Source organism: Epinephelus lanceolatus, chromosome 3, assembly GCF_041903045.1.
Source record: "Epinephelus lanceolatus isolate andai-2023 chromosome 3, ASM4190304v1, whole genome shotgun sequence".
NCBI classification, from domain to species: domain Eukaryota; kingdom Metazoa; phylum Chordata; class Actinopteri; order Perciformes; family Serranidae; genus Epinephelus; species Epinephelus lanceolatus.
In genome coordinates, this window is record NC_135736.1 from 38,719,796 (window position 1) to 38,744,278 (window position 24,483).

Sequence of the window (24,483 nt, forward strand, 5' to 3'; positions counted from 1 at the left end):
TGTGAGCGACTGTACTTACACGCAACTCATGCAAATAAGACTGTGGGATCCCCCTCCTGTGATTGGTTGAGGCGGTGTTGTCTCTTTGAGGAAAAATACATTTTTGAAAAGTGGCGCGAGTCAGTTGGTTCAGTTTGTTCTCAGCAGGAAGAACAACCGCCTTAAATAACCGACAGCAGGCATTAAGTGAAGACTTTCTTTAGATGGGACTAAAAGCCTATGATTGTTTGAAAAAAATACATTGAAAAAAAAAATACATTGAGAGAGAAGCTTAAAAGGTTCCTAAAATAAGAGCACTCTGTGCTTCCAGCTCAAAAAATGCTCCACAAATAAAATTATTGCTACTGTTATTTAAAATATCTGGTGCAATATTTAGGCCTGCAGGAAAGTCTGCTGAAAATTCATTCACGAACGTCCTGCAGTTATTGTTTTCACTGTTTGGGACAATTGTAGTTTATCAGTTGGTCTGCCTTGTTATTGTAATACATTGAATATAATGTGAAATATACATTAAATATGTCAGGTAGTCAGGGGTCGTCAGTTCACTCATCATAGAATAGGGGTTCCACAAGCAAAAAGGTTGAGAAGCACTGCATTAGAATATTTACTCACTATTTTACTATTTGATTGCATATTTGACAAAGGCCTTATCTCTGGACTCCTTTCATAACAGACTTGCCAAATGGGGCGACACCCCTTACTGAGCCCTGGTGGCTGAGGATCTGATCCCTGCTCAGTTGTCTTTAAACTTGAAAGTTGTTCCTCAGACCCAAAAGAATAACCACCCTCTGTAGAGGAGGACGGGTTTCTTCTCCTCACATGCACACAAAAAACCTACGGGGGGTTGTAAAGGCTTAATTCATGAGACAAGCTGAGGGACAGGAGTTATGAAAATAGTCTAAGAAGGGCTGCCATACCCTGTGGTACTTCTTGGATGATCCTTTGAGGCGGCACCTGAGTTCCTCTAGCTTAAGGTGTGCCATGACATCCTTTACCCAGTGACTATAAGAAGGGGGAAGTTTATCTTTCCACTTCAGGAGGATGATTCTGCGGGCTGGAAGTGAGGCAAAGGCCATGGCTTGTGCCTGACAGTTTGGGAGGGGTACCTCTTCTGGGACCACACCAAAGATGGCTGATATAGGGTTGGGATTAGTACTTGTGCACACATTTGAGATGTTGTGTCAAATACAGAGGACCAGAAGGGGACAACTGATTTACATGAGAAAAACATATGGGACAAAGTGGCTGGTGCGCCAAAGCATCTCTGACAAGTAGGATCTGTATCAGGGTAAATTTTGGCCAGTCTACTTCTACACAGATGCAGATGGTGGAGACCTTTGAATTGGAGTTGCCCATGTCGCACACAAAATGAGGACTTGTGCATTCTTTCAATGGCTGTCTGCCAAGTTTCATCTGAGATGGTCAATTGTAACTCCTCCTCCCAAGCACTCTTAACGTGACTGAGAGAGGGGCTGGAAATATTTTGAAATAATCTTACTATCTTACTATATCTTACTTTCTTCTTACTATATAATGATGAAAACTCTGTGGGTGTGTGTGTGTCTGTGGGTGTGGGTGTGTCTGTTCCACGTTTTTCTCCTCACTGACTTGGTCAATCCATGTGAAATTTGGCACAGTGGTAGAGGGTCATGGGAGGATGCGAATAAAGCAGTATTACATCAATTGGCCAAAGGGGGGCGCTATAGCAACCGATTGAAATTGCAAACTGAACGGGCATATCTCATGCCCCGTATGTCGTAGAGACATGAAACTTTGCACAGAAATGCCTCTCCTCATGAGGAACACATTTGCCTCAAGCACCCATAACTTCCGGTTATATAGATTTTCCGCCATTTTGAATTTTTTGAAAAATACTTAAAATCGATCTCTTCCTAGGAAGTTTGGTCAATCTGCATGAAACTCGGTGAACATAATCTAGGGACCAATATCTAAAGTTCCCTCTTGGCAAAAGTTGGAAAACTTACTAAAACTGAGCTTCTATAAGGCAATGACTTTAACTATCTGCCTTTCAACATGCTACCTCAACTACTAATGTACAGTTTTAGCCCACTAACTATCCCACTATTGACAATGGTACTACTGTACTTTCAATAAAGCAATTGTACTATCAAATTCACAAAAACCCTGTCTGAACACATTGCTCTTCTTAATGGGTTCAGTTGACTATTTAATCTGCAATTTCCTATCACCTGTATCCCAAACACACACCATATGAAACTGTACGTGGACAACTGCGCACTCAGTGGGTATGGACGAGTATTGTATATTTTGGAGATACACCTTGACAAAAAGGGGTCGAGGGAGATGCAGTTATGTATGGGGCTGCTTGGTGGGGCTGATGGGAAAGATGGGAATTGCTTTTGTGCAAAGTCACGTATCTGTAAATACCTGAAAAAATGTGATTTTGGCAGACCATACTCTCTAACAAGGAAATCAAATGATGCAAATACGCCTTCATGGAAGAGGTCAGTAATGCTTTTCAGCCCCTTCTGAAACCAGAGGTGGAATGCAGAATCCACAAGAGCAGGTTTAAAATGGGGATTGCATATTATAGGGATGGATGGGATTGTGTGCTTATAGCCAAAATGAACTCTCTAGGAAACTGCCTCCATATAGGAAGGGAGCTACTAACGATGGGGTTATTTGGGTGGTGTTTTCTACTAAGTGGCATAGGAGAACAGAGCAATGAAGCAGGGTCCACTGACCCACATGTCTGTTGTTCCATGTGGCACCAGTCTGGTCTGACTCTATCTCTAAAGGAGCACATTCAGTATGTAACTTTATGGGCATTAGCAGCCCAGTAGTAATCCTGAAAATTTGGCAATGCCAGACCACCTCATGACTTAATTAGGGTTAGGGGTTAGGGGTTAGGGTTATTATGATTCTAAATTATGACAATATAAAATTTGGGGTCTAACTGGAGGGTGAGGAAGCAGAGTTTATGATTAATGTGATAAGTTTGGCATAATATTTTATTCACAAATGTTGCTTTTTAAGATAAGATAATCCCGTATTCCTACCATGGTCGGCAGGGGGACTTTGCAATATTACAGCAGCAGAGGGATGGTGCAAACTGGAAGCATCAGTGGAAAAAAATACAAAGCAATATTTAGGTTCTTAAAATAAGTAAATGTACAAACAAAGAGCAACATAGTAAGCAACGTCATAAAAACACAAAGCAATTTAATAACAAAGCAGAATCTGATAAAGAGACTAAATGGCTGATTTCATATTATTGACCGATGCAAGTATAACTATTGCACGGCAGTAAAAAAAAAAAAAAAAAGCAAGGAATAATAATAGACAGGCTGGCAGAATTTACATTACTGCAAGTGTCATGTTTAAACACTGATATTGCACCTAAGTGATGACTGTCCATAGTTTTGGCATGTGTGGACTACTTTGATGTTTGTATGTTGGTTATATAAATACTAGCTATCCTTATATTTTCCTGCATTCCTAAATTAGATAATTCTGTAGCCTATAAACAAAAAATGTCTAAGATACTGTAATATATTGGAAGGGACCCATGTCTGTCACAACATCTATGTACCTGAACCTTAATGACACTTTCAAGGGGAACTAATGTTTTTTTCAACCTGGGCCCTATTTTCCAATCTACTTTTGTCTAAATGAGTGATAGGATGTTCAATATTTGACATTTCTCCAGTACGAAGCTAGGGCAGGCTTGGTGATACCCTGGATGTTGTCATGGTGGACTTTGCGGTGATGCTTGGGCTCCTCATGAGGCAGCACAGCAGTAAAACCAGCTCCTTAAACCTATTTTAGCACAAAAAAGATAATAATTGACAGCATTTATTACAGATAATAGCCTTTACATTAATCTGACGGTATTAAATTCAGATTGTCGCTGTGTTAATAGTAAATTTGCCTTTTACGTAACAGTCACCAGAGTTCTTTTTTAGATGAGACTGACATGTTAAATTGTCTTCATCTTAATGTTGAGTGTCTGAAACTCCTCCACCCCTTCACAGCTAATTTTATTCCAATAACATGACTTTGCTCAACTCCATCTGTTATCCACCGCTTTACAATACATTAAGCATCTTTTTTTTTTTTTTTTTATCTTCGAGTGGAACTAAAAACACACGTCACTGCTGTAAATACTGAGAGACTTTTGCATTTCAAGCTGTTGTTGGTAAGTTGTATAAAAACAACTTGTCATATTTGCTGAATCTCATCCGATGTCAATAAATACCAATGCTTTCTAATAAATTTGGCGTGTGATACCCTGAAGGCACCCTTTGTTGTCTGCATGAGACGCTGCCTTCGACATGTTTATGTAATGCACAGCTGTCTCCTGGGTGAAACTTGTAGCACATTGTCAAACAGTCACGGTTAGGATTAGGTAACACATCTACTTGGTAGGTTCAGAAAAAACATGTTTTGGGGTAAAATAAAAACGTAACGTGACATAAAGATGTACATAGCCTATGTTTCACATCGGACACAAACAGCAGTGTCCTGGGTGAATGTCTGTGTTTGTTTGACCCATACATCACCCCTCCCACCTGCTTTACTTTTTTGTTCAGAGTACTAGAGTTTACATTGGAGTTAACTGATAGCCAGGTGCATCTCATAGAGACAGCAGGTCGGGAGCCATGACAAAGCACTGGCTTTTGAATGACAACAGGCTGTATATCCACATAGCAGTGCATGAGATGGATAATAAACTGACTTTATGTATCTGTTTGTTTGTTGTTGTTTTTTACACTTGAGTATGTTGGTGTAGAGGCAAACTATAACAGGGGCTGTCACTGTGCTGTAAGACAAATAATCTGTGTTTAGAGCAAGTTGCTCTTTTCATTTTCATGATACCAACATTCTGGCCAAAGGCATAAGACAACAGTGGTGTTGTCAGTGCTACAGTGATTAAACTGCATCATGTTCTAACTTTAACTCTATACACTAATGTTGCACTAAAGGTTTTTGGTGGATTGTTTTTATAAGGATAAAATGATATCTGATGTGTTGGCTAAAAAATAAACTTAGTTACAGCTACAAAATAAACACCTTTAAAATACACCCTGATCTTTGTTGTGTGTTCAGGAATAAGGTTTAATGGAAGTTCAATGCTTTGGCTCTTAGATGTCTGGTTCTTCATTTGTAAAACTGCCAGGGTGCTTAACTGCGGCTCGTAACCATAGAAACCAGCAACCTGTTACACTACGTTGCATGCCGGGAGACAACTCTGTTGCTAGGAGACGGTAAACTTAGGTGCCATTTTCCTGGGGTGGCACAGTCATTACCCGTCTACCGCTGACGAGAGGGAGGAGTAGGATTGGTCAGGATAATGGTAAGGATGTCTGGAGAAGCCAATCAGAGGCCGAGAAAGGCAGAGGAGGGCGGGTCCTGCGTTCTGAAACAGGTTAGTAACCGATACAAATGTGTTAGCATACCTCAAGAAACGTAACTGAAAGTTTTAAACGGCTAAAGTTAGCAATAGTTACACCGCTACGCCACATCAGAAACATTCAGAAGGTAAGTTGGAGTCGTTTGAATATCTCTGGAAGACAATGCCCACTGAGTATGAGTACAGGCAAACACTTGACAACTTGACGTTAACGGTACCGTTTGAATTCTGACACCGTTAACGTACATTAACGTAAGTAGTTAGCTAGTTAGCTAACGTCATTTCAACGGCTAACATTACAAGTTTAAAATGGTGTCGTGGGGAATTCTCACGACAACTACATTTCGTTGTGCAACCCTGTGTTGTACAGTGATAATTGATAAATTCAGTGGAAACAAATTAAGAAAAAAATGAAAATGTTGTGGGGTCACAAATTGAGCCAAAGTTTTGCAAAAAATAACGTGCTCTCTATAACGTTAGGTACAGTGTGTCTTTAATTCGCTAATTTGTCCGATAATATAAGGGACTGTTCGTTGCTTATCAGTGGAAGGGGTCGCAGGGGTGTGACTTTGTTTTTGTATTAATTTATTTTTTTCATTTTGACCCTCACCAAAGCTACAAATACTTTTCCTTGAGTCTCCCTGAGTGACTGCCGGAAAATTCATGACTCTCCCTCTACCATACATTAGTTATTAGATTTTTAAAACTTTAAAGTTAAAAGTTGAAGACAAAATCTTTGAGTAAAAAAAAAACGCCACGATTTTTCACTACTGTTGTGCATGCTGGTTAGTGCAATTTTAAAATTTCAAATGAGACTTAAAATAAATTGATTTTAATTAAATATCTCTAATTTAAGCTCAGATTTAGGCATTTCTTTTTCCGCTGCACATGATGTGTCCAAGGACAATTGGAAATTTGAAAACCCTATTATAATTTCTGTTTTTGGTTTCTTGCTGTTTTGGCAGGGTTTGAAAGGCATGCTTACTTTAAAAATCTGTGGTAAAACAAATACAAAATATAACCATTGAAATTTGTATGCCCTTCCCCTAAGCCAAAATAAAAAGTCCTCCCTTGAGCTAAGAAAATTACTTGACATGCCTCCCCTTTTTTGCACCATCCACTCCCCCCTCATAAGTCACAAACAGTCCCTAACTTGCAGCTATCACACCATTTGATGCATCCCATATTCTAACTTAAAAGATAACCCCTCCAAGTGTTCAATATCATCATAATTATGGGTAAATATCACATTCACTCATGTAAATGGAAAAATCAGAAACCCTTGTTAATTTGGTTTAGAAATGAAGTATAGACGTATTTTTCTTCTATGCAAATATAAACTGATACACGAATGTGAAAAGTCTGTCAAACTATGTCACAATTTCTGGTATTTTGACCGAAAATGGAGGGATTTGTTTTATTTATTCATTGGCGTGGCTCTGTTACCATATGGGTTTACTGTGTGAATTGCGGAAGGTGTCTTAAAATATATTGGCATAAACATATCTACACTATGTAGCCTACATGTCTTATTATTTTATTTTTATTTGTACTTAAATACAGTCAGGTCCATAATTATTTGGACAATGATACAGTTGTCATCATTTTGGCTCTGTACACCACCACAATGGGTTTTAAATGAAACAATGAATACCTGCTTAAAGTGCAGACTCTCAGCTTTCATTTAAGGCTTTTTTCAAAAATGTAGTATGAACCGTGTAGGAATGACAACCATTTCTTCACACAGTCCCCCGACTTTAAGGGCTCATAAGTATTTGGACAAACTAACATAATCATCAATTAAACAGTCAGTTTTAATACTTGGTTGCAAATCCTTTACAGTCAATGACTGTCTGAAGTGTTGGACACATAGGCATCATCAGATGCTGGGTTTCTTCCCTGGTGATGCTCTGCCAGCCCTTTACTGTAGCCGTCTGCACTTCCTGCTTGTGTTTTGGGTGTTTTGCCCTCAGTTTTGGCTTCAGCAGGAGAAACGCATGCTCAGTTGGATTCAGGTCAGATGATATGACTTGGCCATTGCAGAACATTCCACTTCTTTGCCTTAAAAATGTCTTTGGTTGCTTTTGCAATATGCTTCAGGTCATTGTCCAACTGCACTGTGAAGCATTGTCCAATGAGTTTTGAAGCATTTGGTTGAATCTGAGCAGATAATGTAGCCCCAAACACTTCAGAATTCATCCTGCTGCTCTTCTCAGCAGTCACATCATCAATAAATACGAGAGAACCAGTTCCACTGGCAGCCATACATGGCCATGACATAACAGTACCTCCACCATGCTTCACTGATGAGGTGGTGTGCTTTGGATCATGAGCAGTTCCTTCCCTTCTTCCTTCTCTTGTCTTCCCATCATTCTGGTAGTTGATCTTTGTTTTATCTGTCCATAGTATGCTGTTCCACAACTGTACAGGCTTTTTAGATGGTTTTTGACAAACTCTAATCTGGCCTTCCATTTTTAAAGCTAACCAATGGTTTGCATCTTGTGATAAACCCTCTGTATTTATTCTAGTGAAGTCTTGTCTTGCTTACAAGAGCAGCAGGATGAAAGCTGAAGTGTTTGGGGCTACATTATCTGCTCAGATTCAACCAAATGCTTCAAAACTCATTGGACGATGCTTCACAGTGCAGTTGGACATTGACCTGAAGCATATTGCAAAAGCAACCAAAGACATTTTTAAGGCAAAGAAGTGGAATGTTCTGCAATGGCCAAGTCATATCATCTGACCTGAATCCAACTGAGCATGCGTTTCTCCTGCTGAAGCCAAAACTGAGGGCAAAACACCCAAAACACAAGCAAGAAGTGCAGACGGCTGCAGTAAAGGGCTGGCAGAGCATCACCAGGGAAGAAACCCAGCATCTGATGATGCCTATGTGTCCAACACTTCAGACAGTCATTGACTGTAAAGGATTTGCAACCAAGTATTAAAACTGACTGTTTAATTGATGATTATGTTAGTTTGTCCAAATACTTATGAGCCCTTAAAGTTGGGGGACTGTGTGAAGAAATGGTTGTAATTCCTACATGGTTCATACTACATTTTTGAAAAAAGCCTTAAATGAAAACTGAGAGTCTGCACTTTAAGCAGGTATTAATTGTTTCATTTAAAACCCATTGTGGTGGTGTACAGAGCCAAAATGACAACAACTGTATCATTGTCCAAATAATTATGGACCTGACTGTATGTATCATTTTTTTTCTGTCATGCTGTGCCGCCACTGTCCCATAGCCTGTGAGCACATGTGCCATGGCCTCTGCATTCCCGAGGGTCTCTAAGCTGAGCTGTCCTGGTCAGTGCAGGGAAGACGAGTCCAGAGGTAGGCCCCAGCTAATATAAGGCCTTTTAGGCAGCGGTGAAGGAAGTGCTCAGATCTTATACTGAAGTAAAAGTAGCAATACAACAATGTAAAAATACTCCTGAAGTCCTGAATACAGATTATTATATTAAAGGTACATCAGTATTGGCATCAAAGTATGCTTAAAGTACCAAAAGATCAATGTATTAGTTGATTATGTTCTGTATTAATAATCTAACACTGCAAAAAGTTATGAAACAATAGTAGTGGAGTAAAAAAGTACAATATTTACCAATGAATTGTAGGGGATTAGAAGTATGAAGTAGCATAAAATGGAATACTAAAATTAAGTACAAGTCCCTCAAACTTGTACTGAAGTATGATATATGAGTAAATGTATTTAGTTACATTCCACCAGTTCTTCTAGGTATCATGAAACTGTTTTATACTGTATAAGCAACAAGCCTTGGTTAGTTAACTCTTAAATTTAATGCCAGTCGTAAACCTAAATTCCACTTCACATACTGTCCCAGAGCGGCTGCACAAGCTCCCTGAACTACAGAGCTCCACCATCCTGCCAAGGATTCCAGTCCATGTTGAAGACACACAGGTGAGACTTGGCAACCTAAGATCAAACTGAGACGATATGAAATACCATGTACTGTTCACCCAGTTTAGTCCTTTCTGTTGGTGTTGTTATGATGCTGGAATTTCTAACTTTGATACAATACCTTGAAAAATATTGATGTATGATACCATTTTCAATACAGTGGGGGAAAAAAATCATGTTGTGGGCCTACGATTTAATTATATGATCCTTGGTTTAGTCAAAAAGTAATTATAGCATGTAGATGTCTTTTTTCCTTCCCTTTATCTAGGCTGTGCTGAAGAGACGTGTAAAACGGAAACAACCCAGCCTCTCCCATCTAAAGGCTCGTGAGCAGATGTTCTTTCCAGGCTGGGACACTCAGTCACCTTCATCTCAACAAACAGACCAGCCACACAGGCGCCGTGAACAATTGCCTGTCCATCTACCTCCTTTGCAATCCAGGACCATGGTCAGTGACAGACACAAAGATGTCTATCGTGCATGATGGACAGGTTCCTCAAATGTGTCTCTACAATGAAATCTTCTCACAAATCTAAGAGCCCTGACACACTGAGCTGATAATTGCCCGTTGGTCAATGTCTGGCTGTTGGTGAGCATCTGTCACCCTAGTCTTGGCGGTGTGTCACAGCACCATTAGTGCTCGTTGGCCCTTGTTGGTATTTTTTCAGTTGCATGATAAATATCATTTGTTCTTTCACCATCAGGTTGTATTGTTAATGTTTTAAGTTGCTCACAAGTTGTTGTGTATCTGTCCTGTCAGTCTTTTTAAATGACAAATACAGATTTCAGCTACCCCCTGCCATTGAGAGTTACTTCATTTCACGCAGGTGCACGCAGGTGTACGTGCTAGTTGGCCATTGCCTATAGTCTTTGTGGTGTGTTCAGGTGCAACTTCTTGGCCGAGATACAAGGGATGTTAGGTGGCACAATAGTTGGCCTTGCTTGCCATAAGTTCTTAGATGTGGGTGATGTTCCTTAAAGGAAATGCTGAAAGCCAAGACTACCAGTAAAACTGTGGCAAATTCATCAGGCATACAAGCTCACCCAAACCTAATCCTAACTGGTGACAAAATGTAGTGTAATGTCAAAATGATCTTGGGAAAATTTGGCCCTTTAGGCAGAGGCTTGAAAAAGCCTTTGTTAAAGCCCCAGTTAATTGTTTATTGCTTTTTAAATGAGGTACATGCAGGAAGAAATTGATCTGTGATTGTGTCTCTCCTCCATTCCTCAGTTGTCCCAGAATGTGATGTCAACCCCAAGTCTTCCAAAACGAAACTTTTCTATTAAGAGTGATGACACTAAGAAACGGATTGACACTCCCTCCAAAGTTAAAATCCAGAAGTATAGTAAGGAGGCCTTTATAATTATGAGCCAAGGAGGTGTTTTGCCAGCGTCTGAGGATGAGTTTGACTTTGTACCCCCTGAGTGCCGTGATGAGTATTACTACCTCTGCAAGCTGACCTGCATCCCCTTTTTTGCCCGCTTCAAAATGTGGAAACCTTTCTATGTCTGGCGCACCAAAGTCCGCACCATGAAGATTCATTTGGCCAGGAAATCCCTCCAAGAACATTTGTTCATTGTCAGTCAGGTATGTAACTGTGTGTATAAACTAAGGTCTGGATTTTTTCTCAGGCTGTTTAAATAATCTTTAATTTGAAATATCATACACTGTAAGAATGCTCACTGAGTGAAACAGACTTTGAGGTTGACAACATTGAAATAGTGTGAGCAGTATGGATGTTATGTTATTAACATTTGTGTATGTCATACAGTCTCTAAGTCCTACGCTGATGGACATCAGAAAAATGTGTTACCAAATCAGTGACACGTGCTTGTGTCACATGGAAAAAAAACGCACCTACACACTGCAGGAGTTCCAGGACATCCAGTTCAAACAACTGCAAGAGGTGCAATTGTTAATACAAAATTAGACTCGATGTTTGAAGTGTATATCTATACATTATTTCATGTCTTGTGTGCCTCCTCAGCAGCTCATTGCCCTCATTTATTCATTATTGTCAGGTGGTGGTTGACTTAAAGAAGTTTCAGGACCTGGTAAAGGAGGTGACAGTTTGTGCATGTCGCAACTACTTGTCGGCACTTCCGTTCAATTCTGATAAGCCAGGTTTGTGCACACGGACCAAATGAAGACAGTGGAATGTACATATCACAATGTTAAAAGGTTGATAGTATTTTTTTTTTCTTTCAGATGATTCATTCATAGCACGGATCAAGAAGACTTGGCATGCTAGCCACCTCACCCGGTGGGTAATTTTCATGTATTTGTTTCCCTTTATTGTCTCTTTATAAACTGCTGCTGTGGCTCAGACTTGGGTCGGGCTTGGACAAAAATGTGCAGGTTAATAATGGGTCACGTCTGAATTCTTGGGACCAACCAAAGCTCAGTTACAGAAGTTGTTTTCATATGTCATAGTTGGAAAACACAGGTGTGAAAAATAAAGTGAATGGTGGCTGTATGTATTCCACTAAACTGTCATCATTGATGTTATTAGTAGCACCTGTTTCTCTCCTACTATGATAAGTCATGATCCTTTTTACACTTGCTATTTACGTGCATCATTGGTGATCGTTGGATCACCCCAAGATGCATTATGATTTGATCACTTTACTTGCTGAGGTGGTTTGGGATGCATTTGACCTCCTATCTTTTGTAGTGTAAATGGTAACGCATCTTGATGCTTCCCCGAGGAGGACCATGTCATCAGTGCAGGACGTGGTGGTTGTTTTGGTGATAAATACACCAAAACAAATCTTAAGGGTTTGACTCAGGGTTCTTAGCTTCATGTGGTTGCTCTATACTGTATTGGTATGTATTTTATGTCTTTTATGTATTTTTAACTTGTGTTTTATTGTGAGCCACATCAAAGACAAATTTTCCACTGCTCTGCAATGGACAATAAAGTTCTTTCTGATTCTGATTCTGATTTTAATACGCTAAGGCTCTATAACTTGCCCATTTTATGGCAAGTTGGATGAAGTGTTGCATGACTACTTTTCTCTTTCTGTCATCTACCCAGCTTCATCCGTCTTGTTGACTATTTGGTTGTCAACACCTTGCATACTTTGATGGAAAATTCAGTGGCCAAACTACTGTCAGCACTCCGGGAGCAGATACATGTAACACCCAGCAATGCTATTATTCAGAGCTGGAACCAGCACCCTGAGGCTGCTGCTGACCCTACAGAAGACCAGATGAGCAAGAAGGTAGGGCATTATTTCAGTATTATCTTTATTGTATTGTATTATTTACAGTGAAACTACAGTAGTTGCTGTGCCCACCAAATTGAGCTTTCAAGCAGACACAGACCAGTGTTCACTTTTGGTTTTGGTTGGTGTGTGTTTTTATTTATAGTCCGTCGAGTCGGACACTCCCTCTTTCCAACCTATGTTCATCTCTCAGCTGATGCTGGAAACGAATGCTTTGACCTACAAGCCCTCTGAGGAGAACTTTCAGGTTAGTTTTCCAAATTGTTCCAAATTGTTACACTTCATATATCACCCATTTAAGACCCATCAACAATATTCTCTGTGTTCAATTCTACAGGAGGCTTTTGCAGAAATCATTTTGTGGTTTGAGAAAACAGTGATGTCAGTCGAAACACTTACAGCAGATCCCGATTTTGATTCTGTGACAGAGCCCGGACACTGCGAGGTAGTAAAAAAAAAAAAAAAATCCAACCACCTTTAAACGTCAACTTTGTTGATGATATCGAAAACATTAAGGTGCCATTAGATTACTCGGTAACTGATCTGTGATGTAGTCTGTGTTTTTGTGTGCGTTTGTTAACTTTTAGACAATGAAAATACAATATGAGGATGCCCCCTGTTTGGAATCCATCTTAGATAATGATGGCAACTTTCAAAGCATCATCCAAGACATAAAGGTCAGTTTTTACTTTGCATAGGTTTCTACCTCTGAAGGTTGTACTTTGTGAATACAGTACTATGTATATATGGGCCTGACTTGTTTTTCCCTTTAGGAATCACTCCAGTTTGCCTTTGACGCAGCAAAAGTGTACTCACACACATTTGAGCGTTTTCGGCTGTTCTATAAAGAGAACGAGAGCCTGGATGTGGATGCAATGCGGCAACAGGAACATGGTGATTTACTGTGCATCCATATAAACATTATTTTGAATGTTGAAACTTTAAACAAACAAGGTCAAAGTCATCCAGTAAGCAAACATAGACAAGCTGTCGTTAAGGAGTCCAGCATACAAGATAACATAGTTCCTTTAGACTGATGGATATTGACTCCTTCGTCACACAGGCTTATCCTTTTATGAAGAAGCACTGGAGTTATACCACAGCGAGCATAAGGAGGCCATAGCCATCCAAAAGAAGAGACATCTAGGCTTACTGCTTGTGGACACAAAACAGCTCAAAGAGAAGCTTGTGTCTTCCCCACTCCGCTGTCTGGAGGTAAGGACTAGCAATGAGCAAACATAGACTACAGCTGCTTTTGGTTTGATAGTCATAGAGAGCTTTTAACCATGGTGAGCAAGTGATTTAAACTAAAGAACAGTCTGGCCATTTTGTGTCGAAATATCTTCTAACTCAAATATTGAAGTAATGCTCCAGCAAAAAGATGTTAATGGCATGTTGGAATCATTGATCTGATCTGAATCTCTGCTCCAGGTCATTTCCGAGATGCTTACTCAGCTGGCTAGGACAAAGCTAAATGCTGTCATTGCTGAAGCTTGTGATGCTCAGTTTAAACTAGAGTCCAGTCCGTCCACCACAGCTGAATTTGCCAACTCGCTCACATTCCTGGATGAAATTAAAGAGAGGGTAAGACAAACATTTCACTTTATAAACACTTTCTTTAGCAATTATAAGAGTTTGTAACAAAACCAACAAAGAAAAGTTATTTTTACAGGATGTTGTCATGAACCCAGTGTCCTTACTTCTGTTCTGCCACCTCCTCGTACCTCCTTGGTACCTTTTCCTATCTGACTTTATTCTCTTTCTGTGTTATTCTCCCCCTGATCAGATTACAGTGCTAGAAGAGGAGCAGGAGACAGTATGTCAGATGTACAGTCTGATTAACATGTACTCAATTCCCACGCAACCTGAAGATCTGGTTGTTTTCACCACTTTGCAACCATCCATTAACTCACTGAGCAGCATAATCGATGAGGCAGCAGCAGAGAGGGAGTACACTGTGAACAATCTGTGCAGCTCCCTGAACAAGGACATAAAGGAGCTGAACTCTAAAGTCAAAAAGCTCAAGTTTAAGTCACAGGTACATGAAGAGGTTTTATTCATTTGTCTATTAACCATAGTTTGGAAGGGTGTTTGTCATGCTGAGCCTTATTACTCAAGGTGTGTCTATGTGTATCTTTGCTTAATATTCACGTGTTTGCCTTGTGATGTTTCATGTGTAGGATCAACAAATCCTTGACATCAATGCAGATTCTTCCAAAGTGCGTATGCTGCTGGGGGAGATCCAAATATCCATAGACGAGCTGCAGGACCAGGCCTCTGCCTACACCTCCTACCAGAAGAAATTCAAGGTGCTATAATTCTGTATACCCATACAGTTAATCCAAAATGATTCTTGCAACAAAACATGTCCCAAGTCAAGTCATAACAATTTTATTTTGTGTTGGAAAACTGGGTCTGAAGCAGAGAGTAATTGTATTTAAACAAACCAACCAACCAAACCAAATTTAGTTTCCCCCTCTATGTTCTGATGGATAAAGGTGGAGGTGACCAAGTTTGATGCCCTGGAGGAGTTAACCACAGAGTTCAGGCTGAAGCAGCTGCTGTGGGACTCCCTAGAGGAATGGGACTCGTTATCAGATGGATGGAGACAGGTGAGGTGCACTTAACACATTGGGCTCTAGTTTCGCAGACCGTGCGAGGCGGGGGCGCAGCGCACCTGGGCTTCGCCAACTGGGTGTGGCCAGGTGAATTTTGCGAGTTTGGCACACCGTGCGCCTGGCGCAGCTACTCCTCTTTCCCACCTCCATCCCTCCTACCTGCGCAAGTCGTAAGGAGGGAGGAGAGAAGGCGTGGAGTGGGTTTTACACACACCACACCAATCAAATGAGCCCCCCTCCTCGCCCTTAAATGCGCCGTGCAAAGGCGTAACGAGACTTTACTCAATTTGCCATGGCAGAAGAGAGCAGCAGCGTTAGACGGCCAAACTTCTCCCAGGAGGAAACTGATGTTTTGGTCCGGGAGGTCCAAGCTCGCAGTGTCCGAATATACAGAACTGCGAGCAGACCTCCACGGGTTGATGATGCAAAGGTAGCCTGGGAGGAGGTCACCACAATTGTAAATCAATGTTGCATTTCTCTCGCGCGCGCGCTCTCGTTCTCTTTCGCAGTTTCACTCTGTTTCTTTTCTTTTGACTTTTCTAAGATGACAGATGCTGAATATATACTCCCTATCTGATGCTGTGGCTGTTTGTGGTTGGCTGAGAGGGATGTGAACTCATTATTTTGCAGCTGTGTTAATCAAAAGAGGTTGGGTTTCCATTACGCGTGCCAAACATGCCAAACACTGCCAATCCCCTTTGATCTGACATCAGATGTGACGGGACAGTCGATATAGAGATACATTTATGTGCTGATTGCAGATAGTTGCATTGAATAGTGTTTTTTTGGGTATTTATTGCATCGTTAATGTGCCTGATATTCTGGAAACCTGCCTGTGAGGTTTTGGTGACGTGTGCACACTGTCCACCGGTCAGCCAAACTTCGGCTTACACCGGCTGTGCTCCGCCTGCGCTGACAGTAGACCTGGTTTCAGCTGACAAGCTTTTAGCGCACCTTTGGTGAAGCCTTTTGGCACGAAACTGTCACTGCGCCAAGCTGGATCTGTCGACACCTCCCCCTGCTGCGCCGCCACATCCATCTCAGCGCACCTCGGTCTGCCAAACTACCAAACTGAGCGCGCCTTGGGTTGCGCTGCTCGAAACTAGCTCTGCGCGGGGTTTGCCACCCTGCCCTGAGCCGGGAAACTAGAGCCCATTGTATGTGAAGGCTTGAACATGTACGGGCATATGTAAACAGCTCTTCCTCTCTTTGAAACTTGACCATATTCTTCCATGTTCACCCATCCTCAGAGCACACTTAAGCAGCTGGACTTGGAGCAGTTCAGCTCAATGGCAAACAAATACAGCAAACATGTCAACCAGGTGGAGAAGGGTCTGCCACGTAACAATGTGGTGTCAAGTCTGAAGGGCAAGGTGGAAGTCATGAAGCAGAGGGTGGGTAGGACAAAGTGTTTAGCAGCAACTGACGTGTGTTAACATTATCAAAAATATTTGGAAATGATGCCACATTAATATATGGACTGCAGTCAAGCCTTAGTGATTTAGCCAGTTGGTACTTGACTAAAGTTTTGTGACTTCATCTAAATAACACTTGCGCATTTTCCTTCAGCTGCCTGTGCTCACTGATCTGCGTAACCCCTGTATAAAACCAGAGCACTGGAAGACTCTTGAGTCTGTTGTGGGGACTTCTTTGAATGTGGAGGAGCTCACAGTTGCAGATTTGGAGGAGCTCAACATCTTCTCCTATGGCACGGAGATACAGGAGGTAACACATAAATATAGGCCACATTATGACCTTCTCTTGCAATTCTTGTGGGACCTTCAGATTCAGATTCAGATTCAGAATACTTTATTAATCCCCGGGGGAAATTGTTTTTGTTCCAATGCTCCTTGCAAAGTAGAAATAGAAGAAATAGTAGAAATAGACCTCAGTTACTGTTACCTGTTACTATGGGAAAAGGATGAGTATGTGCTACCACTTGCCCTTACCCAATTTTGCCTACTGCCTTGTGCTAAAATAATCTGTTTTTGTATTTTGGCCTTAAGTAAGGTCCAAGAGAGAAATTACTTTAGCTGGTTATACTTATTATCTGTAAGTCTGACTTGGATAAACACGACTAACACAGCCTTTGACATTTAGGTGTCAGGACAGGCTTCAGGAGAGGCATCAGTGGAATCCCTTATTACAAAGGTGCGTGGAAAGGGAATTTCTTATGAATATGTATGTGCATCTATACCCTTGTCCGAACGGACACGGATATCTGTAGCTTCCTATTTACTATACAGACATGACAGTGGTATCAGTCCTTTCATTTAACTAACAAGGATACAAATATGCATTTTTTTTTCTCCAAGAATATCCCGTTAAGTTGAATTTATGTTTCTGGAGACAATGAAAGCCTGGTCACCATGTTTTCCACACACACATGATTTTATGTCTGAATTTGAGTGATACACACAATAGCCACATGTGCAGTGACAAGTAGCTTTGTACTACAATATATACGCTATCAACACATATGCATACACTGGAGCAATTAGTTACAATGTTAACAACTTAAGTCTAGAGTTGTCCACCATTCAGATTTGATGCTTTCACTTTAACATTTAACCTCCACCCTCTTAATGAGCCATGCAGGTGGAGGATGCGTGGAAGACCACAGAGTTCACTGTGCTGCCTCACGGCGACTCCACAGATGTCTTCATCTTGGGAGGCACAGATGATATCCAGGTGGTAACATGCAGCACACACACTCTCACGCTGTCAGTTGTAGCACCCTTGTAGATTTGCAGTGTACCTAATTGTGTGTGTTTGTTTGGTTCTATGTTTACTATGAAGGTACTCCTGGATGACAGCATTATCAATGTTGGTACGGCGGCATCTTCTCGCTACGTAGCTCCCATCAAGCCGTGGGTGGACAAATTGCTGAAACAGCTGACCCTCTTCAACCAAACACTGGTAAAGGCTTAGAGAAGGATCGCTTAGAGTATTCTTTTATTCAGCAAAGTGAAATGTTGCTTTTTTTAAAGGTCCAGTGTGTAAGATTTAGGGGGATATATGGAATCTAGCAGTGAGGATTGCAGCCTGCAACCAGTTGAAACTTATCTAGGTTAGAATTCCTCCAGTGTTTATTGTTCAGGAGGTTTTTATTAGCTGAATTATCCACAGAGGTGTCTTCCTCTCCAAAACAAATGGACCCGGTGATTTGAAGCGAAAGTGAAAAAATGAATAAAGCAATTTCACATAAAAAAAGATAGTGTTTTTCCGATGTCCTTGTCTTGGAAGGGATGCTAACAACAATGACTAATGTGAAAATGCAAATAAGTCAATGGCCCTATCTAGAGCTAGTGTTTGGTTTGTTCGTTCTGGGCTACTGTAGGAACATGGCAGTGCAACATGGCGATCTCCATAGACGAGGATGCTCCCAATGTAGATACAAACAGTTCTTCTAAGGCAACCAAAACACAAGGATTTTTATTTTTAGGTGATTATACACAATGAAAACATAATTATTATTTTATATTCCATTTATGCCAATATATGCCCCTAAATCCTACACACTTGACCTTTAATGTTTCTTGAGGTCTATACTCTGGTTCATATAAGGAAAGAAACGGTATCACAATTTATTCCTTCTGCCTTTCTTCTGTTCCCTCCCTGTATTTCTGTCTTCTTCCTCTCCTCTTTCTACCCTTCTTGCTAGGATGAGTGGCTTACATGCCAAAGGAACTGGCTCTACCTAGAGAGTATCTTCTTGGCCCCAGACATCAAGAGACAGCTGCCTGCTGAGTCCAAGATGTTTCTTAAAGTGGACAATTCTTGGAAGCAGATCATGGCAAAAGTCAATAAAATGCCTAATGCCCTTAAAGCAGCAACACTGCCTGGTAGGTAGCCATACAGTATTGATGGAAATGAAATAGACAAGAAGACGTGTATATGCAGAGATAGGCAGACAGAGATGCACGTCCATACATGCACTCATTTTGTCCTACACAGATCTGTTGGAGACTTTTCAACAGAACAACACTCTTTTGGACGAGATACAGAAGTGTCTGGAAGACTACCTGGAGTCCAAGAGAGTCATATTCCCAAGGTAAACACACATGCTTGGTTTGTTATAGATTAGAATAACATCATTGTTCATCTTGTTTTTTATGAGCCTTAACTTTCTGCTTTATTTTTACTTTTTTCCCTGTGCACAAACTAAATGTAAAAGGTTAGGTTCTTACTCTACACCTCTCTTTCCAATGACACTGAGTGATAACCATGTGATATGGATGCTGATGGGTCGTGTTCCTCTATCTGTCCCTCACAGGTTCTACTTCTTATCTAATGACGAGCTGCTTAAGATCCTGGCCCAGACAAGAAACCCCCAGGCAGTGCAGCCCCACCTCAGGAAGTGCTTTGATGCCATTACACGACTAGAGTTTGCGTTGCTGCCTGAACAATCCTCTGGGGTCAATACAGGGAATGGCCAGGATGCTGGAGAAGGGGAGAATGTCTATAGCAAAGACATCCTGAGCATGGTTTCTCCTGAGGGAGAGAAGGTCAGTTTGAGTCACATTAACAGCTCTGTGTTTTAGTGTACCTGTTACTCTCTTGTTAAGTAACGTCAGTTACAGTAACGTTAGCTAACATTATTACTATGGATACACTACTCGTGTAGAACTCAAAGTCTCTAGCACGCCAACATCAGCTGTGTAAATCAGCTTCACTTTCATTATACAGTAAAAGATGAGGGTCACGTGTGAAAAACAAGAAAGAAAGAAAAATAAAAAAGAATACGTACCTTTCTGTGTTGCCTGTCGCGGCTCCAACTTTCCTCCAAACATAACTTTCTTCTTCTCGCTCACTCGTCTGTCTCTCGGGTGGAAGCTCAGCATTGCCCCTAGAGGCCTGGAGCACTTCCATTGTATGAGTGTATATGCAGTGTTTTCTTTTTGCATTTGTTTTCTTATTCGCAGCACGTTTCAGTATATGCAGCCAATTCTGTATGTGCAGCGTTTTCCCTTTGCATTTGTTTTCTCATATGCAGTGCGTTTCTCTATTTGCAGTGCGTTTCTCTATTTGCATTGCATTTGTCCTTGTCGGCCACCGTAGAAAATCCTGCGTATCCAGTGTATCTTTAAACCCTTGCTGAGAATGAGTGTGTAAGTGAGAAAAATATACTGTAACGCTAACTTCCTTACAGCAATAACTCAAACAATAGCGAACCCTGTCAGCCATCTTGAATGACACAATTTTTTTCTCACTTAGTAACAAGTGAGAGTGCAAAAATAAAGCAGGTTCTCAAATTATTCCAAAACTTGTACCAGCAGTAATTAAACTGCCATAACTGACATACTGCCAAATTCTGATCTGCATTTATTAAAAAAAAACCCAGTTGTTATTGATTTATATACTACACATATATTAAGAATTTGTTGGTTTTATAATTTAAGAATTTGACCGGTCTTGTACTCCACCGCAGGCAGTCTGTGGCTCCTGGCTGCTTTCTGCTCTGGGTTCAGGTTTCTCTGTACCCAGCCGAAGACCAGCCTCTCCTTAGTTGTAAAGTATACCCCAGCAATCATTTTGGTATAATTGTTTGAATAAAAGAAAATAATAAACAATAGATTTGTTTTCTAGGTGAAGCAAAGTGAATTCCTGCAAACTGTCCTGTTACTTGTAGTAAACTTTATTAAGTAAACAACGTTTTGGTTCCTCAGACCTTCATTAGGGTAACCTGAGTTTATCCTGAGTGTATAGCAAGTAATAGGACAGTGTGAAGGAATTCTCTTTTTAGGCAACTAAAAGCTTACTGACACAGAAGATTCACAGTTCAAGCCCTAATAACACAGATCAAGCCACATGTCCTTAATTGTAACTAATCGTGTCCTTCTGTGTGGAAGTGTAGGTGGGTTTGACTAAAGGTCTGAAGGCACAAGGCAATGTGGAAGATTGGCTCTGCAAGGTGGAAGAGGCTATGTTCTCCTCACTGCGATGCCTCAGCAAGGCTGCCATTGCTGACTACCAGGTGAAGTCTAGAGAGGAATGGGTGGTTGCTGGACATCCATCACAGGTACATACACACACAGAGACACCCACAAACACTAAATAGACCGGTGCAGACTTCTGTGTTATTGTTTCGATAAATGCAATGGAAACTGCTTGTAGGGATCATGATGACAGTGATCAGCCACATCAAAAAGCTTTGGACAGAATCATTCCTATACATATGCTGATATAAAAATTTGCTTATAGTATAATCAAGTGTCCCACTTACAATGTTCTTTTTGGGTCTTTTCAAGACTTCAAGAACGATTGCTATTGTCTAAAACTTTGATAGATTTTGCAATCGTTTTCTATAGTTTCAGCTGATGCATTGTGCTCCGTCTCAGCTGTTGTTAGGCAGCGATTATACATCAGTGTGTGCGTATGTGTGTCCACCAGGTGGTGCTGACGATCTCCCAGATGATGTGGTGCAGGGACATGGATGCCTGCCTGGAGGGAGACCACGACCACTTTGCCGCCCTGCAGGAATTTGAACTCACTAACTTTGATGTAAACCACACTAGTTATTCCAATGCATGCTTTTTCCTTAACTGTTGGGTTGAAAATAAGATCTGACTAAACATGTTTCCTGTGTTTGCCGAAGTATTTTTTTACTTCGTAACTTCAACTTTATAACCCAGTAATGTTTGTGTGGTTGTATGTGTGTATGTGTCTTTGTGTGTATTCCAGAGGTTGAATGCCCTGGCAGCATTGGTAAGAGGACAGCTGCCTACTTTACACCGTAACATCATCACTGCCCTCATCACCATCGACGTCCATGCCAGAGACATAGTCACAGATCTTGTCCGCCAGAAGGTACAGTAGCGCAGTGTTAGTGCAGCAGTGCAAACATGCACAGACACCATCAAGCAGCTTATATTTGTATCTGTCCCTGGCTTGGTATGATAGATGCAGGTAGTGACTGGGGATGTTTAGGTGATCAGAAAATGTTTGCAGCAGCTCACTATGTTACAGTAACGTCAGCCTTCTTTTTCAGGTGGACACCAGGTCTAACTTTGAATGGCAGAGACAGCTGCGCTACTACTGGGACCTGGACCTGGACACCTGTGTAGCCAAAATGGCTTTATCCACTTACATCTATGGCTATGAATATCTGGGAGCCTGTCCTAGACTGGTCATCACACCACTCACGGTAACACATGGACACACATTAATACTGAGACACATTATTATGTCTTATCCTGGCCCAAGTGTTATTTAACCCCTGTTTAACGAAGAAACCTTCTTTTGCGTTCTGTAGTATGATAAATCTGGGAGCACACATTTTCTCCTCAGTTAGAAAAGCTTACCCAGGGGCACAGCTTCATAGATATTATTTCACTTTATTCACAATGTCTGTAAACCCACAGACCTACATAGAAAAAACACAAACAACCAAACCACAAGCTTCAAAATCACTACAGAGAGCTCCTGTTGTAGCCAACAGAATGTATGTCCTGTAGTAGCTAGAACTGAATATGTGACATAGAGACACAACATATTGTGTGTCAGTTATTCAAGCTGTCCTATCTCTCACCCTGCCCAGGACCGCTGCTATCTCTGTCTGATGGGGGCTCTGCAGTTAGACCTGGGTGGAGCTCCAGCTGGGCCAGCAGGGACTGGTAAAACAGAGACCACAAAGGATTTGGCTAAAGCTCTGGCCATACAGTGTGTGGTCTTCAACTGCTCTGATGGACTTGACTACAAGGTCAGCCAGGACAATCTGCATTCATCTACAACCCACATCCTTTTGTTACACTTTCTGTTTCTCTTGTTTGCTTATTTGTCCACTTTTTTTTATTAGTTGTTGCATCATTTATCCTCCTGCACCTCTTTTCCTACATGTGATACAACACTGGTTGTCATTTTGTTCCCAATACCTTATACTGCAACTGCATGTGTTTGCTCCATTTTTATTTATCTCTACAAGGCTGTCTCACTCTGACTGTACCTACCAAGTGATACCATTAGATGGCACTATTGCAAAAGCTGTCAGGTGCCATTGCCAGTTAAAAGCACAGATACACTGCACAGAGCATCTGATAGTTGTGCGCTTCTTAAACATTCCCTCAAGCCAGATTTGATCCTTTCCTCTGTGTTCCTTGAACACTTCCCCTATAATGTCTGCCTGCCCCTTCAGTAACATTAGAAGAGTTATAAGACAATTGCATGTGATAGTATGATAATAGGTATTAAACTCTAACCATTTAATGGCATATCATGCTGTATGTGGCTGATTACGACCTAAGGTGTGTTATTTGTGCGTGTATTTTTTGCGGTAACAACTTAGTAAAAGGCACATTCTGTGAACCAAAGGGTTTTGTTTTTCGCTTTTACAGATACAAGCTTCATGAATACAATTCAGGAAGCCTACCACTGATTTGCAGCTACTCAGGAATATGTGTGAAGCTGATATGTGTATAATTGAAGTCCTTGAGCTTTAGGATTGCTAGGAGTCTCATGCTCAGCAGGTGTTTATTCAGTCTCATCTTTAAGGCGTGAACATTACCTTAGGTAAGGTCTCTGACAACAGCAGGGAGAAGGTTGTTCAATGATCTTCCAGAGAGTGGAGAAAGCTCCCCTCAAGGCATTTGGTGTTAGCCCTCGGGGGTGACAAGGTATAGGTTGGTGCTAACCTCCGGGTGGTTTGCCCTGGAATGTGAGCAGAGGAGAGCAGTGCTTTCAGGTCTGCTGGACAGTTGGGAGTAGGGATAGACCAATATGGATTTTTTAGGGCTGATGCCGATACCGATTTTTTTCCATCACCCTTAGCCGATGACCGATTATGGACTGCCGATTTTCTTGAGCCGATATTTGGGGCGATACTGCTTTTGCTCCCTCAATTTACATAAAAAAAAATGAAACAATGATAACAAATATTACAGGTCTCAAGTTTAAAATAAGAAACATTTATTGAACAGTAAAAAATACTAAAACAAGATGGAAAGTTGAGGTAGAACAGGTAGAATATTATTATTATTATTGTTATTATTATTATTATTATACATTCAAATAAAAAAAAAGAGTTCAGTGCTCTTAAATCTTCCAGTAATGTCTTTATAAAATAAACAAATATTTAAGCTGAAGCATAAATAAAACAACAACTACTGTACACAGTAGGATTCGCTGCATGTGCGCTGCAGGGTCTTCCGGCAACAAAGAGCTGCCCGTGGATGCCTGTCTGTAAATCATGCCAGGGAAAAATAAATCCGCGAACCCACGCGCGTATCAGCCGATGCCGATACAAGTAAAAAACTCAAATATCGGCCCGATATATCGGCCGGCCGATTTATCAGTCTATCCTTAGTTGGGAGTATGCATCTTG

The 24,483-nt window shown here is 41.1% G+C and overlaps 1 protein-coding gene across 1 annotated transcript in view; it reads left to right on the forward strand.

The window, feature by feature from the left end:
* The first annotated feature begins 8,645 nt into the window (after nucleotides 1–8,645).
* The window catches only part of dnah6 (dynein, axonemal, heavy chain 6), a 64,617-nt gene continuing 48,779 nt past the window's right edge, over nucleotides 8,646–24,483 (forward strand). The window contains exons 1-30 of the mRNA XM_078166339.1: nucleotides 8,646–8,729; nucleotides 9,242–9,318; nucleotides 9,587–9,766; nucleotides 10,559–10,906; nucleotides 11,091–11,225; nucleotides 11,341–11,443; nucleotides 11,528–11,582; nucleotides 12,357–12,543; nucleotides 12,692–12,793; nucleotides 12,884–12,991; nucleotides 13,134–13,223; nucleotides 13,320–13,440; nucleotides 13,610–13,761; nucleotides 13,978–14,130; nucleotides 14,333–14,584; nucleotides 14,727–14,855; nucleotides 15,045–15,158; nucleotides 16,415–16,558; nucleotides 16,734–16,889; nucleotides 17,265–17,315; nucleotides 17,763–17,855; nucleotides 17,964–18,083; nucleotides 18,829–19,009; nucleotides 19,122–19,218; nucleotides 19,441–19,672; nucleotides 21,022–21,186; nucleotides 21,558–21,668; nucleotides 21,849–21,974; nucleotides 22,156–22,311; nucleotides 22,705–22,866. Coding sequence (XP_078022465.1) covers nucleotides 8,660–8,729; nucleotides 9,242–9,318; nucleotides 9,587–9,766; nucleotides 10,559–10,906; nucleotides 11,091–11,225; nucleotides 11,341–11,443; nucleotides 11,528–11,582; nucleotides 12,357–12,543; nucleotides 12,692–12,793; nucleotides 12,884–12,991; nucleotides 13,134–13,223; nucleotides 13,320–13,440; nucleotides 13,610–13,761; nucleotides 13,978–14,130; nucleotides 14,333–14,584; nucleotides 14,727–14,855; nucleotides 15,045–15,158; nucleotides 16,415–16,558; nucleotides 16,734–16,889; nucleotides 17,265–17,315; nucleotides 17,763–17,855; nucleotides 17,964–18,083; nucleotides 18,829–19,009; nucleotides 19,122–19,218; nucleotides 19,441–19,672; nucleotides 21,022–21,186; nucleotides 21,558–21,668; nucleotides 21,849–21,974; nucleotides 22,156–22,311; nucleotides 22,705–22,866 — 4,170 coding nt within the window. The 5' untranslated portion in view covers nucleotides 8,646–8,659. The remainder of the gene's footprint in view (nucleotides 8,730–9,241; nucleotides 9,319–9,586; nucleotides 9,767–10,558; nucleotides 10,907–11,090; nucleotides 11,226–11,340; nucleotides 11,444–11,527; nucleotides 11,583–12,356; nucleotides 12,544–12,691; nucleotides 12,794–12,883; nucleotides 12,992–13,133; nucleotides 13,224–13,319; nucleotides 13,441–13,609; nucleotides 13,762–13,977; nucleotides 14,131–14,332; nucleotides 14,585–14,726; nucleotides 14,856–15,044; nucleotides 15,159–16,414; nucleotides 16,559–16,733; nucleotides 16,890–17,264; nucleotides 17,316–17,762; nucleotides 17,856–17,963; nucleotides 18,084–18,828; nucleotides 19,010–19,121; nucleotides 19,219–19,440; nucleotides 19,673–21,021; nucleotides 21,187–21,557; nucleotides 21,669–21,848; nucleotides 21,975–22,155; nucleotides 22,312–22,704; nucleotides 22,867–24,483) is intronic.